Below are 14911 nucleotides of genomic sequence, written 5' to 3' on the forward strand. Positions count from 1 at the left end.
GACTTCCACTTTGACCCTTGGTGTAACTGAGGGGGTGAGTGTGTGATCTTTGGGCACCCTGTCCAGGGTTTAATTGTGCCCCGTACCCGTGTACCCAGTGTTTTTCCTGATTGTCCCAGAAGAACAGAGTAACGGAGGTTGGTGAACAGTGTGAACTTGATCCTATTCATTAAAATTTAGAGGAGAAGGTGAACGCTGACCCCCTCTTCAGCCATCCCCGTATCACGTTCCTCGTTCAGGCTTCGCCCGCCGTGTTCCCGCGTCTGCTTTTATCCTCCGGCTCTCTTTCAGAACACAGAACTAACTCCCTAACTCCTCTCTTGTCTCACCTCGTGTACGGAGTGTGAAGTGTGACGGAGTTGAAGAGTCACAGCATGGGTTTGAGGATTGTGGTTTATCTTCACCTGCTCTGCATGTTTGGAAAGGTTGCTTCCAAAAAAGGTACGTCTCACCCCGTCGTCTGGACTATAATCACCCTTGGGAACCTCACCTATATGTACACCGATCAACCATAACATAACATTCACTTACCATATAAAAGCACTTTGTAGTTCTACAATTACTGACTGTAGTCCATCTGTTTCTCTGCATGCTTTTTTAACCTGCTTTCACCCTGTTCTTCGATGGTCAGGACCCCCACAGGACCACCACAGAGCAGGTATTATTTAGGGAGTGGATGTTAGTGTGTGTTGTGCTGGTATGAGTGGATCACCGTGTCCACTCACTGTCCACTCTATTAGACACTCCTACCTAGTTGGTCCACCTTGTAGATGTAAAGTCAGAGACGATCGCTCATCTATTGCTGCTGTTTGAGTCGCTCATCTTCTAGACCTTCATCGGTGGTCACAGGACGCTGCCCACGGGGCGCTGTTGGCTGGATATTTTTGGTTGGTGGACTATTCTCAGTCCAGCAGTGACAGTGAGGTGGTTAAAACCTCCAGCAGCGCTGCTGTGTCTGATCCACTCATACCAGCACAACACACACTAACACACCACCACCATGTCAGTGTCACTGCAGTGCTGAGAATGATCCACCACCTAAATAATACCTGCTCTGTGGTGGTCCTGTGGGGGTCCTTACCATTGAAGAACAGCATGAAAGGAGGTAACAAAGCATGTAGAGAAACAGATGTACTACAGTCAGTAATTGTAGAACTACAAAGTGCTTCTATATGGTAAGTGGAGAAAGCAAAGCAAATCTAAACCTTGGTGCTTCCTCCACCATGCTTCACAGTTTGGATTAGGTTTGTACCTGTAGAGAACATACTTAATCCATCCAGGACTGTATATAAATCAGAGGGTTCACAAACTTTATCCAAACGTAACTCACGTCTCTCGTACCCGTTCTTCTCCCTCTAGGTGTTAAATGTGGAGGGATCCTCTCCAGCTCCGGCGGGAACATCTCCAGCCCCAACTTCCCCGGTCTCTACCCCTACGACGTGGACTGCTCCTGGCTGATCGTGGTGTCCGAGGGTTCCTCGGTGCTCCTGACGTTCCATCACTTCCAGCTGGAGTTCCACCCCGACTGCGCCTACGATTACGTAAAGATCTACAACGGCGTGGCGGAGGACGAGGGGAACCTGCTGGGGAGGTTCTGCGGGGACGCCTCGCCTCCATGCTTCAGCTCCTCCTGGAACATCATGTCCATCATCTTCCACTCCGATCGACACGTGGCGTACACGGGCTTCCTGCTGGGGTACAAGAAAGGTGAGGCACAAATTCCCACAGACATCCTTCAAAGTCTTGTCAAAAGCCTTCTCAGATTGATTTGGGGTTTCATATCTATATTATAATCTGACAACAACTGCTGGCTTTTATTCAAAGCCACTAACAACTGTAACCGAATACAATCCAAGCATTTGAGCATTCAGGGGCCTTGCTCAGGGGCCCAACAATGACAAACTAGCAGTGCTGGGGCTTGAACCAGGAACCTTCTGATTACCAGTCCAGCACTACCCTGCTTAGACAACAACTTAGATGATTATTTTGGTAAATTTATTTATTTATTATTTCTTTCTTTCTTTTATTCTTTTCATTCATTAATTTCTTGATTTTTTATTTATTTCTTTTTTCTTTATTTCTGTTTCTTTATTTATTTATTAATTTTTTATTTATTTATTAATTTTTATGTTTGTATTTCTTTATTTTTTCTTTATTTCTTTTTTATTTCTTCATTTATTCTTGATTAATTCATAAATGTATTTATTTTATTCTTTTCATTTATTCATTACTTTATGTTTTCTTTATTTTTTGTTTATTTCTTTTTTATTTCTTTTTTGTTTCTTCACTTATTTCTTTATTTTTTCTTTATTTCTTTATTTTTTATTTCGTATTTTTTAATTTCTTTATTTTTAATTTTTTTAATTTCTTTATTTATTCTTGATTAATGAATTTATTTTTTCTTTATTTTTTCTTTTATTTGTTTTATTCATTCTTTTTTATTTTTTCCTAATTCTTTTCTTTCTTTTCTTTCTTTCTTTCTTTCTTTTTTCTTATTTTTTATTTATTTATTTATTTATTTATTTTTGTTCTTTTCATTCATTTATCAATTTCTTTTTTCTTGGCACAGTTTTTACGCCTCCCAATAGCTAGGCTGTTTTGGTTACCACCCTCCCCAATATTAGTCTGCACAGACGCACGACCGGCCGATAGCACCGCTGAGATTTGAACCCTGGATACCCAGATCTCAGCAGTAGTGAGCTAGAGTATTTTACCACTATCATAATTAACCATCTTAGCGATGCAGCTGATACAGGAGGTCAGCGCTCCTGACCGCCCCCTCCTGGTCGTTCTCTCCTGTACAGATATGTGTGGCGGGGTGCTGACGGGACTCTCGGGCGTGATCTCCAGTCCCGGATACCCTCACGAGTACAGTAACAACGCCGAGTGCTGGTGGACGGTGCTGGTGTCCAACCGCAGTGTGGTCACTCTGGAGTTCCTGGACTTCCAGCTGGAGAACAACGACGGATGTAACTTCGACTACGTGGCGCTGTTCGACGGTCCGACGGTTCAACACCGTCACCTCGGTAACTACTGCAGTAATGAGAGACCACCGGTCACCGTGACGACCACCAATCAGCTGCTGGTCATGTTCAGGTCAGACTTCAACATCGGAGGACGAGGATTTAAAGCTCACTATTACTCAGGTGAGACCGGACACTCGCTCTGTTTTTTACTGTTTCCTGATCAGGGTTGCGGTGGGTCCGGTTTCCCTAGAATCACTGGACACAATACAGTAACACACCCCGACAGGACGTTAATCATGCCACTGAATAAACCCAGACATAGCTCATCGTGTCTGTATGCAGGCGCCCGACCGGCCGGTAGCACTACTTAAGATTCGAACCCTCATTAAGATTCAACATTCTTCATTTGTTCATATTGTCTAGCCGCTTCAACCTGGTCAAGGCCACACTGGGTGCAGAGCCAACCGGAAACACCGCACATTAATTTACCTGCTCACGCAGGGTCAGAATGCAATCCACCTTTCGCATGCTTGTGCAGGGGGTGGGAGGAATATGGGAGAACATGCTAAACTCATACAGACTCGGGGTTGAACAGGTTAATTACTGTACAAACTATTATACATGAATCAATCATTCACAGTCCAGGCTGTCAAAAGTATGTGAACCCCTGGTTCCCACCTTGCTCCCTGTGTTTTCAGGAGGCACCAACTCACCACAACCCTGACCAGGATGAAGTAATGCTTATACATAAATGAATGAATGAACCCTAACCCTATATTCTTGTACATTTTTTCGAAACAAACCCCATATTTTCGGAAGGCGAGTGCCAGCAGGTGTTCAGGACCATCCGTGGGAATTTCACCAGCCCGAACCACCCCGGCATCTACCCCAACAACATGAACTGCCACTGGAGCGTGGTGCTGGCGCCGGGTTACAGGATCAAGCTGTTCTTCCCGGCGCTGGAGCTGGAGGATCGGAACAGCCTGACCGGTTCCTGCGATTTCGACTCGGTGTCGGTGTATGACGGGGGTGACCGGACTGACCCCGTGCTGGGGCACTGGTGTGGGACGGAGCAGCCTCCCGCTTTGACGTCCAGCACAAACAAGATGCTGGTGGTCCTCGACACGGACAGGAACGTGGCCTTCAGGGGCTTCACGGCTACCTACACCGGAGGTGAGGATTTTAACGTCATGGTTTACACACTTTGGGAGGAAACCCACACAGACACGGGGAGAACATGCAAACTTCACACTGAAAGGACCTGGACCGCTCCACCTGGCAATCAAACCCAGGACGTTCTTGCTGTGAGGCACCGTGCTGCGCTTACTGCTATTAAGGAGTGCTATTAGTGAAGCGGCTCGGTGGGTAGCACTGTCTCCTCACAGCAAGAAGGTCCTGGGTTCGATTCCCAGGTGGAGCGGTCCGGGTCCTTTCTGTGTGGAGTTTGCATGTTCTCCTCGTGTCTTCCACATGCAAGTGAAATAAGTGTATTTTTTTTGTGCCGCCCTCAACCAGTGGTACCAGTCAACGTGAGCTGCACCAGAACCGAGTTCCAGATCCAGATCTCCCAGCATGCTTTGCCTCAGCTGGACCGTGAGAAAGTGTACCTGGGAAACCCGTCCTGCTCCGCCCACATGACGGCGACCGGCTACAAGATCCTGGCTCGGTTCGTGAACTGTGGAACCGCAGGTCAGGTAAAGACGGCATGCACCGTACGGCCCGAAAGTATGTGGACACCACTTTTGTCGCCTGTTGTCACATTGCTAACAAGTCTATACATTTAATTACTGGATATGAAATGAATGATTTGCTTCGGACTTTGTGGCAGCGGTTTAAAGTGAAGGAACTCCTGCGGTCTGCACAAAAACTGGACCTCAACACCACTGGGATGAACTGGAACGCTGATTTGCATTGGGCCTTGTCATCCAGTATTAGTGGACAACCTCACAAACTGTGAAATAGGTTAAGTGTCCACATTCTTTTGGCCATGTGGTATAAATCAGAACAGCCACCGTGTCTGTACCAGTTTGTTTTTGTTGCACCGTTTTCAGAAACGCCGGAACATCACCATGCTGGTGAACACGCTGTACATCGACCTCTCGGACGGCGGCCGGCGGGACGTCCAGGAGTACGAGGTGCAGTGCGACGCTCAGAGGAAAGTGGCCACGGTCAGCATCATCACGGCGGAGGACCGGATCCGCCTGGACGAGCTGGCCCGCCTGGCCGAGCGCTCGAAGGTCCAGACGGACGTGGCGGGAGCGGAGACGGAAGCTCACGAGACCAGCGACATCGTCTTCATCAGCGTCTGCGTGCTGGCCGTCATCCTCATGCTGATCGCCATCGTCTGGCTGGTGCTTCTGTAGACTGGACGTTCCGTAGAAACTCAAAACAATGCATCATGGGATGCCAGGCAGTGGCACATTCGGTTCCAATAATGTGAACAGAACTCACACAGTCCCAGTTAGACCAAGACTTAGGACTAAAATGCAAGAGACCAAATTAAAACTCACCCACGTTCTTAACGGCTCATCCAATCAGGGTCACGGGGGGTGCTGGAGCCTATCCCAGCTTTTCAATGGGCGCAAGGCACACAGGAACACCCTGGACGGGGTGCCGGTCCATATCAGGGCACACACACACACACACACACATTCACCTATAGGGCAATTCAGTGTCTCCAATTAACCTGACCGCATGTTTTTGGACTGTGAAAGGAAACATGCAAACCCCGCACAGAAAAGACCCAGACCGCCCCCGTCTGGGGATCGAACCCTCACTTGCTGTGAGGCGACAGTGCTACCCACCGAGCCACCGTGCCGCCCCCAAATTTAAAATGTGAACCAAAAAGGAGTATAGAGGTGCTCGGATCAGCCGAAAGCAATAATTAAAGGTGCATAGAGTAGAATTTTGGCTCTAGTGGTCAAGTTTATCATTCTGTTAGATGTTAGCCAGTAGACAAAAGGATCTGCCATGTTTACCTTTGTGAATAAGGGAGTTAATAAAGGACTGAGAGATTCAAAGTGTCAAACAAAGCACATAACAGAGAGAATAGACACACCGGACTTGTTTCTTTATTTAAAATCTTCCCAAATTATTAAAAACCACAAACATTTACTCAAAACAGGATTCCCTCTAATCATATCGCATCAACATCTGTAACAACTGTTCCACTTTCTTGCTTAAAATGATTAAAAACATCAAAAATGCATTAAAAATCCTTCACACAAAGTTCCACTGAGCAGCACGTAACATTAAAGATAAACTCTGAGGTGTTGGTGTATCAGTTCTGCGTGTGTTATTGTTTCTTCTTGTGATCGGTGACCAACACATTGACTGGAATCCTCCCCGCCGTCAGCTGCGCTCTCAGGTCCGGTTTATGTTTGAGAGCGAAGACCAGAGCCCTCACGGTCCTCCTGTAGACTCCGCTGATCAGCCGTGATGACTGGTGGAACACCTCCCTCTCTACGTTCTCCACCAGCGCGTCGTCGGCCTGCAGAAAGGGAGGTGAAAGGAATTATGGGACGATTCTTGTGAGGTCTGAGATGCTTCACATGGACGTTCTTGCACGTTTTTTTGAAGAAGCTTTGATGTGCATTACAGTAGGATGTGGTTTTGGACACAGCCGGAGATCATCATCAGCATTGTACATGATACAGTATTTGAGCAAATGAGGGTTAAGGGCCTTGCTCAGGAGCCCAACAGTGGCAACTTGACAGGGGTGGGGCTTGAATTAAGCCTTAGCGATTGTGTGCTTGCATGTTTGACCGCTGCACCAACCAAGAGTGTGTAAACCTTTGACTTCAGCTGTATGTTTTGGCTAATAGTTAGTGATTTTTAATGTCCCCTTCAGATGTAATATGTAAGTAGGTGGTTTGGGACAGAGCCGGAGAGAAGGCACAGTACAAATCCACATTCATTTGTTCCCTTTTTCTTTGAAAGACGATGGTGGGAGTAGGTACAGATGTGAGTGGTACCTGTAATCCCGTGCTCTCAGCGAGGAGTTTCCTGGCGTTGCTCCTCAGCCCCTCAGTCTGTTTATCACAGCGAACCTCTATAGACGGTTTGTTGGCGTTCTCCTGGATGAACGTCCTCCAGTGTGTATAAACGTCTCGTGCCAGCGCTTTCACCTCAGGGTCCGAGTGATGCTTACGCAGCCTGTTCACTGTGTGACCTGAAAGAGGAAACTAGGATCAATTTCCTTAAGTAATGAGCACTTTTGAAGTGAATCTTTCATTCGTTCTATGATTTGTTAATTTTAATAGCCAGTTCATCCGAGTCATGGTCATGGTGATCTAGTGCCTTTCAGAAACACTGGACACAAGGCAGCAATAAAAAAAATGGTACAGGACAACACACTCTTCCACACCTAGGGGCAGTTTGGAGCAGTCAATCTACCTATTAAATGTGACAGGAAATTGTGCACACTGAGGAAACCCATAGTAGAATCACCATCCCAGCGGTAGATTCTCAAGGAGAGTCATTTCAACCAAACAGGACCTGGGCTTCCAAATAAAAGGACATTCGATTTGCCGTAATCAACCCCCAAGTAAAGACACTTTCTTACCAATCCTGGTGGACTTCAAGACTTCTTCAGATGGCACCTTCTTGTCCAGCTCTCTTAGTGCCATTAACATGTTCTCCTTGGTCTGACTGGGCAGTTCCAGGATGGACTTGTACCTTTCAATGTCCTCGATCACCACCACTCTCTGTATACGGAGGACGAACAAAATGCATCAGTGTGAACTGTAGCTGCATATTGAGATTTCTTTCATGAAGTGTATTGTTTTTTAAACAGGAACATTAATAAAATATTATATTAAAATGAAAACTATATTATTATAGAATCAATATTTCACCTAACTAGCACAATTGCATTGTGCCCAGTGATCCCGGGGAAACAAGGTCCACTGTGACACTGACCAGGATAAAACGGTAATGGAACATAGAGATGTAATAAAGTATATTGTCACTGATGTGCATAAATACTGTGTTAACGGCTTTTTGTTGTGGAAAATCTTCTACTTGATAAACATGAGTGAGTGAGTGAGTTACAAGCCAATTGAATGTACTTAACATCAAGGAAAATTTGCTTAACATCCTTAACATTAAAATATTGTGTACATAAAAATAAATAGACATATGGGGCCCTTATATGGGTCACAAGGCAAAAAAATGGGTTGCAGAGAATAAAAAAATTTAAATGAATCTGTAAGCACACGCCCCCTTGTGGAAGCTTTATGTCATTTCTCGTGAACCACAGTGGGACCAGATTGTAAATAAAAAAAAGACATGGAATTTGATCAGAAGTTTTTAAATATTCATACGAATGTCATGTATGTAAAGGTCTAGACTACTTTATTATTTATAAAAGTAGAAGATCATCAAAACAAATAAGTAAATAAGACTGTATTTACCTTTAATGACTCCAGTGTTGTTTGTTTGTAAACCCTCTCCTCAGATTTGGTTGTCTGCTTTGGTTGATCCTCTTTTGAAAGACGAACCACAAATTTATACATTTTTAAATATTTACACTGATGATCTCATATATAAATTCTGATTGTTTATGGTGTCTTTTATTGAAACAGCTCTATAAAAGCTCCATCACTGACTGTAAGGAAGCAAAACAAAACATGAAGCAAAACTGCTTCTGTTTAATAAACTCCAGTCTGTTTCATTACATTTAATAATAATAAAAAATCAGCTTATATACATTTGGATTAAACAAACTATAGCAGATAAATAAAATGCCAATAATAAAAAAAAATTATAAACAAAGCTAGCCAGAAAGCTAGCCGGTGATACGGTCGGTAATGGGAATATTTTCATAATAAAAGTTCTACAAACAATTAAATGTTTAATAAATACACACACCTACATATACACACAAACATAAACACACACGCGATTTACATATATGTGCTTTTAATATGATTTAGTTTAGTTATAATATGAAAAATGTATCCTAAATACAATTTCAACGAGCTTTAGGATTTGTATTACTACTTGTATACATTTGGTCACGTGATCAATACCTCAGTTTCAGCGCGAGTTTTTAGGAACGTTAGCAAGTTAGCTGCGGAATTACCTCGAACAAATAGTACGTTTTTAATACTTTATTACAACTTTAATACGTTAAAATGATAAAATAGATATTTAATACGTGAATTATTAGCTACGTGTTCGATAGTGTATTGTGTATCAAATTATTTCGGAGTTTGTTATTACTGTATGTTTCTTTTCGGATGTGTCCCAATTTTCATCTAATGCCCTATCGAGGCGCACTAGTTTTGTGCTGTGTTATTCATAAGTTTCCGTATCTAGTGCACTCAATGTATGAGTAGTAGCAGTTTGGAACGCGATCATTATTTGTTTTTAACTTAGCTATTGGAGTTATGTGATTTAGGTGCCTTACATACATTATTAGAATTATAATACGTAAATATTATATTTAATACAATATTTTTGCAGGTATTTAAAGTATGTCCATCATGCACGAAGGTGCACAATCATTACCAACCAGCAGTATGCAAAGCTTGGATGACTGCAAACAACAGAAGGAGCAAAAAGAGCCTAATAAAAGAAAAATCCCCAGTAAGTACGAACATACTAAACGGAATTATTTATGTATTTTCACTAACTGATTAGTTCTACAGTACATTACAAGTCAGTTTAGAGCAGCCACTTGCAGATTTTTCAAAAAAGTGGGAATCGAACCCATCCCCTCAACCAGCTGTTAGCTGGCCACCCTCATTTATTTAATTACAAGTGAATCTGACACAGTATGTTCTTGTTTACCTGTGTTTTAAGTGTGTGTGTGTGTGTGTGTGTTCATAGGAGATGTTGAGCTGGACATTGAGTACCTGTATGAGTCTGTGCCACAGCTGTCCAGTGTGTTCCGAATCACCGACAAGATTGGAGAAGGTTTGTACCAGAGATGCAAATTTTGCCACTTTACTGTAACCGATAACTGGTTTTGTCTTTATACTTTTATTTTACTTTTTATCCCTGGATGTTTCCCCCTTTTATGTTCCAATCTAGTCATTTCCAATTCCCAGCCATCAATCCTCTCCGGAAAGTGCTTTTGCTGCTGTAGCTCTGCTCTCAATTCAGATCAAGCATTTGCTCTTGAAAGTGAATTAAAATGACCATTATAATCTTTGTGTGTTTATTGGTTAGTCATTAACGGTGCTAGTTTGTACACAAGTTCAGTTTCACACTGGGATTTTGAGATTCATTTCTACTTAGTTAGATTCTTGTGTGTCCTGGGAGATCTAACGCAGATCTCTAGCTAATCATGGGGAAGGACAGAATGTGATTACTTTTAAACTGGCACTGAGGTCTGCAGGCCTGGTTTTCTGTCCAGCATCAACAGGCTTTCATGAGCCGACAAGTGCTCAGTCGTGGTTTGATACATCAGTGTGTATAGATGTGAAATGTGATGGTGACCATGGTCTGCTCTGATCTGTTTAGGTACGTTTAGCTCCGTGTACCTGGGAGAGGCACAGATGAGAGATGGTCGGAGAGAGAAGTTTGCACTGAAGCATCTCATCCCTACGAGCCACCCGGTGCGGATTGCGGCGGAGCTTCAGTGTTTAACCGTCGCTGGGTGAGGGCTTCTTAATAACACCTTAATAACTGATGCCTAATTCAGACCCAAAAACTGCTCCCTGGATTCTGGAGACCAGATTATAAGAGTTTGTTTTCCATCCTGCAGTGGTAAGGAGAACGTGATGGGAGTTACATATTGCTTTAGAAAGGAGCACCACGTGGTGATCGTCATGCCTTATGTGGAACACCAGGCCTTTGTTGTAAGTGTAAAAAGTGTACCAGTTGGCATCTACACACACACACACACACTGATTCAATTGTGTGTGTGGTTGTGTGTGTGTCCGTAAATGTCCTTATTCTTTCTAGGATATAGTTGGCACGATGAGTTTGGAGGAGGTGCGGCACTACGTTTACCATCTACTCAAAGCCCTAAAGCACATACACAAGTTCGGCATCATCCACCGGGACATCAAGCCGACCAACTTCCTGTATAACCGGCGGGAGAAGAAGTACGAACCATAAATGTGCCCGTTTGCTATCGTGTGCTTTCACCAGGGCTGCAATTGTTCAAAGAAGCCTAAAATCATGATTTACTTTCATTTGAAGTAAAGTTTAACACATTTCCTGGTATTGGTGGTTGGTGTTTTAAATAACAAGCCCATGTTGTATGTTTAAAGTGATTATTTAACTCTCCAAGGCAGCCCGGTGGCACAGTGGTACATTAAGCTAGCTCACTGCTGCTGGCATCCAGGGTTTGAATCAACAGCGCTTCTACTGTAGCTACAGACAGACATGACTGGCCATTGGTGTGGTGGGGAGGGTGGAGGTGTTAATGCATTGCAAATTGGACCCACTGTGACTCTGACCAGGATAAAGTGGTGGTAAAATAGAGTGGTAATTGCCCCCTTTTCCAATCATACCAGTTACTGCATAACGGTCAGACTAAATTAAATTAGATCTTTAAAACACAACAGTGACTCGAACAGAAAAAATGGTAAAGCCTAGGTTTATTTAATTGAAGGTGTAAAGCTATCCAACACCCATATCACCCTTAAGAAAAAGTCATTTTCAGCTCCTTTAAATATGTAATAAAATGCTGCGTTATCAGTATTAGGCTTAAAATCCTTTAATTATTATGTAGCTCTGTAATTCCTTTCCTTCCATCTCCTCAGGTACGCACTGGTGGATTTCGGCCTGGCACAGGGCACCCCCGACACTCGGATCGAGCTCCTGAAGGTGGTAAAATCGAAATCTCAGAAAGGTGGTGGGTCCACAGACCAGTCTGCCCAAGCACTGCGAAAAGAGCCGTTAGTTCCTTTACCACCTAACGGCAGGAGTTGTGCACCTCACCTGTCCACAAAAGCACCGGTTAAAAGGCTGTCTCCACTCTCACGCACAAAACACACCAAGGTGTCTGCACACTCTCTCTCTCTCTCTCTCTCTCTCTCCCTCTTGTGTAATGTGGTTTTCTGACTCAGTGTGGTTAAACGACGGCCCTTATTCATCAAGGTTACTTTCAGTTAAAAGATGGTGTAACTTAGACACTCTGCCCCATCCTCCCTCGCTCAGACACGCCCAGTTGTGGCTGTCGGATGCCGGCCAGGTCTGTGGCACTGCCGAGGTTCACCCAAGCACCCATTGGCATAATTTTTATACAAATTTCTCATACATCGTACTGGATTCAAGCATCTTGTTCTCCTTTTCTTCCAAAAATGACCTCGACCCTGACCGAGGATGGCCACACGGGGATCAGTATTGTGTACGTAGAGTCAAGCACTGCTCTCCATTGGCCAGCAGAGGCCGCAATCGCAGCAGTATCGAGCGAATCAGGCGGCCAGCTGTCCGATATCGGAGCTGAGATTTCAATTAGAGAGCTCGAGGTCTCGGAGGTGGGCTGACCGTTCGACAGTCGAAAGTTTCGTCTGCTCAAATTCACTCGAGTGTTAATAAGACGTGATGAATAAGGACCGTTAATAAGTTCGGTTCAGTTCAGTGTTAAGTTTACTTGCTTATCGGTTCTCTCTCACAGCTGTATTGACTCTTTGTCTTTCGCTTCTCAGGAGCTAATGGGACTTTCTAAAACGTCTCGCGTGTTCGGCGAGAGGAACCTCAACAGCGCAAACTCCACTAAGAACCCCACAGATAAACCTGAGGTTCAGATCTTTGTCTCACTGTTCTGATCGTGAGAAGCCCTTGAAGTCTCGCTGCCCCTGAAGTGCTTCACACCCCGATGTTTTCGTTACAGGGACTCGCGGTGAAACCAACGAGGACGGACGACGCGTCGCGCAGGCTCGTGCACGCTAAACGGCGTCCTTTCCCCGTGAAAGCTCTAGCGACGGAGCAGAAAGCCAAAACCGCCGCGGTTAACCCGTCTCTGACCTGCAACTGCTACATGACCGACCGCATCTGCAACATCTGCCTGTCCAGGTAAAAGATCTACCAGATTGTAGATTCAGTCACAGCTGCTGGATTTTTAGGAAGGATGTGACGTCTGTGGGTTGTTTCTGCTCTGTAGGAAACAGCAAGTGGCTCCGCGAGCAGGAACTCCAGGATTCAGAGCTCCGGAGGTTCTCACCAAGTGCCCGAACCAAGGAACAGGTGAAGCGATCGTTTCTATGCAATGAAAACGATGCCACTGGGTAGGGATGCCAGGTACAGCCACGGACCAGAGAGCCGTATCGCGTACGGAGAGACACGCTATGCTGTTGTGCAGCTGTCGTATTTGCAGCGGCGCTGATGAACCCGGTCGACCCGCTTCCCTCAGACACAGCCAGCTGTCTGTTAGACACCAGGGCTTTAGGCCCAGGGGTGCCAGTGTTGGGTAAGACTGGCAACACATGCTCGATAAAGGTGTCAGATTTCGGCACAGCACCAGAATCCTCGCTCTCAGAATCCCTGGGTGTTCAAACCCACCCCCCAATAACGTTCTCATAAGTCGATTGCTATTGAAATGTCTAGGTGGGTAGGGATGCCAGTTGATTGTAACGCCTCTGCTGCCCTGACCAAGAGAGCCGTATCGCGTACGGAGAGACGCACGCTACGCTGGTGTGTTTCCTAATTCTGAAATGGAATTTAAAGTTTCATCCCTGGGTCTTCAAACCTTCCCTCCCTCCAATAGCGTTCTTACCAAGTCGACTGCTATTGAAATGACAAGTACGAGACGTGCCATAAATATGAAGACAGCTTGTTTGTTGTTTGTTTTCTTCTCCGCAGCTATTGACGTGTGGTCGGCGGGTGTGATCCTGCTCTCTCTCCTGAGCGGCAGGTACCCGTTTTTCAAGGCCAACGACGACCTCGTGGCCCTAACCCAGATCATGACCATCCGCGGCTCCAGGGAGACGATACAGGCAGCCAAGAAGTTCGGTGAGTATTTATTGTGGTCCGGCCGAGCGGTTCCTCCTGGTATAGGTAGACGTCATGTGTCGGTTCGTTTTCATCCGATCTGTCCGACCACGCAGGCAAGGCGGTGGTGTGCAGCTGCGAACTTCCCCGCCTGGACCTGAGGATCCTGTGCGAGACGCTGAGAGGGGCGCGGCCCCACGAGGACGACTCCCCGCCGGCCGCCTCTCGGGCCTCGCGCCGTCCCGCGGACGCTCAGCCGGAGAGACGGGGCGGCTCGGGGAACGCCGAAACGTCTGCAGAACTGCACGAACTGGGATGGCACGGCGTTCCTGACGACATGTACGACCTGTTGGACAGACTGCTGGATGTGAACCCAGCAACCAGGATAAGTGCGGAGGTGGCGCTGCAGCATCCGGCGTTTCAGGACATCAGTGATTAGATTGTAAGAGTATCATGTATATCTGCAACCGAGTAAATGACTGGAACAAACCTTTGTAGTTGTACAATTACTGACTGTAGTCCATCTGTTTCTCTACACAGGACCCCCACAGAGCAGGTATTATTTAGGTGGTGGATCATTCTCAGCACTGCAGTGACACGGACATGGTGGTGGTGTGTTAGTGTGTGTTGTGCTGGTATGAGTGGATCAGACACAGCAGCGCTCCTGGAGTTTTTAAACACCGTGTCCACTCACCGTCCACTCTATTAGACACTCCTACCTAGTCGGTCCACCTTGTAGATGTAAAGTCAGAGACGATCGCTCATCTATCGCTGCTGTTTGAGTCGCTCATCTTCTAGACCTTCATCAGTGGACACAGGACGCTGTTGGCTGGATGTTTTTGGTTGGTGGACTATTCTCAATCCAGCATGGACAGTGCTGTGTCTGATCCACTCATACGAGCACAACACACTAACACACCACCACCATGTCGGTGTCACTGCAGTGCTGAGAATCATCCACCACCTAAATAATACCTGCTCTGTGGTGGTCCTGACCATTGAATGCAGAGAAACAGACTACAGTCAGTAATTGTAGAACTACAAAGTGCTCCTAT

General features: G+C 45.5%; 3 protein-coding genes across 3 annotated transcripts; 2 read left to right on the forward strand and 1 right to left on the reverse strand.

Annotated features, from left to right (window-relative positions):
* Positions 1 to 374: 374 nt before the first annotated feature.
* On the forward strand, positions 375 to 5603 carry cdcp2 (CUB domain containing protein 2). Its single transcript, XM_062987996.1, has 6 exons — positions 375 to 441; positions 1360 to 1707; positions 2805 to 3146; positions 3786 to 4139; positions 4482 to 4660; positions 5018 to 5603. The coding sequence occupies exons 1-6, from the start codon at positions 375 to 377 to the stop codon at positions 5327 to 5329; spliced, it is 1602 nt and encodes a 533-aa protein (XP_062844066.1). The 3' UTR covers positions 5330 to 5603.
* A 420-nt stretch (positions 5604 to 6023) lies between these two features.
* On the reverse strand, positions 6024 to 8523 carry tceanc2 (transcription elongation factor A (SII) N-terminal and central domain containing 2). Its single transcript, XM_062987412.1, has 4 exons — positions 8381 to 8523; positions 7531 to 7672; positions 6941 to 7137; positions 6024 to 6456 (listed from the first exon to the last, which is right to left on the reverse strand). The coding sequence occupies exons 1-4, from the start codon at positions 8480 to 8482 to the stop codon at positions 6262 to 6264; spliced, it is 636 nt and encodes a 211-aa protein (XP_062843482.1). The 5' UTR covers positions 8483 to 8523; the 3' UTR covers positions 6024 to 6261.
* A 490-nt stretch (positions 8524 to 9013) lies between these two features.
* On the forward strand, positions 9014 to 14769 carry cdc7 (cell division cycle 7 homolog (S. cerevisiae)). Its single transcript, XM_062987411.1, has 12 exons — positions 9014 to 9063; positions 9435 to 9557; positions 9801 to 9887; positions 10437 to 10572; positions 10681 to 10774; positions 10881 to 11023; positions 11687 to 11924; positions 12575 to 12667; positions 12760 to 12941; positions 13030 to 13112; positions 13728 to 13877; positions 13973 to 14769. Exons 2-12 carry the CDS (start codon positions 9446 to 9448, stop codon positions 14293 to 14295), a joined length of 1641 nt encoding a protein of 546 aa, XP_062843481.1. The 5' UTR covers positions 9014 to 9063; positions 9435 to 9445; the 3' UTR covers positions 14296 to 14769.
* The last annotated feature ends 142 nt before the right edge of the window (positions 14770 to 14911 follow it).

This window comes from Trichomycterus rosablanca, chromosome 25, assembly GCF_030014385.1.
Source record: "Trichomycterus rosablanca isolate fTriRos1 chromosome 25, fTriRos1.hap1, whole genome shotgun sequence".
Taxonomy (NCBI): Eukaryota; Metazoa; Chordata; class Actinopteri; order Siluriformes; family Trichomycteridae; genus Trichomycterus; species Trichomycterus rosablanca.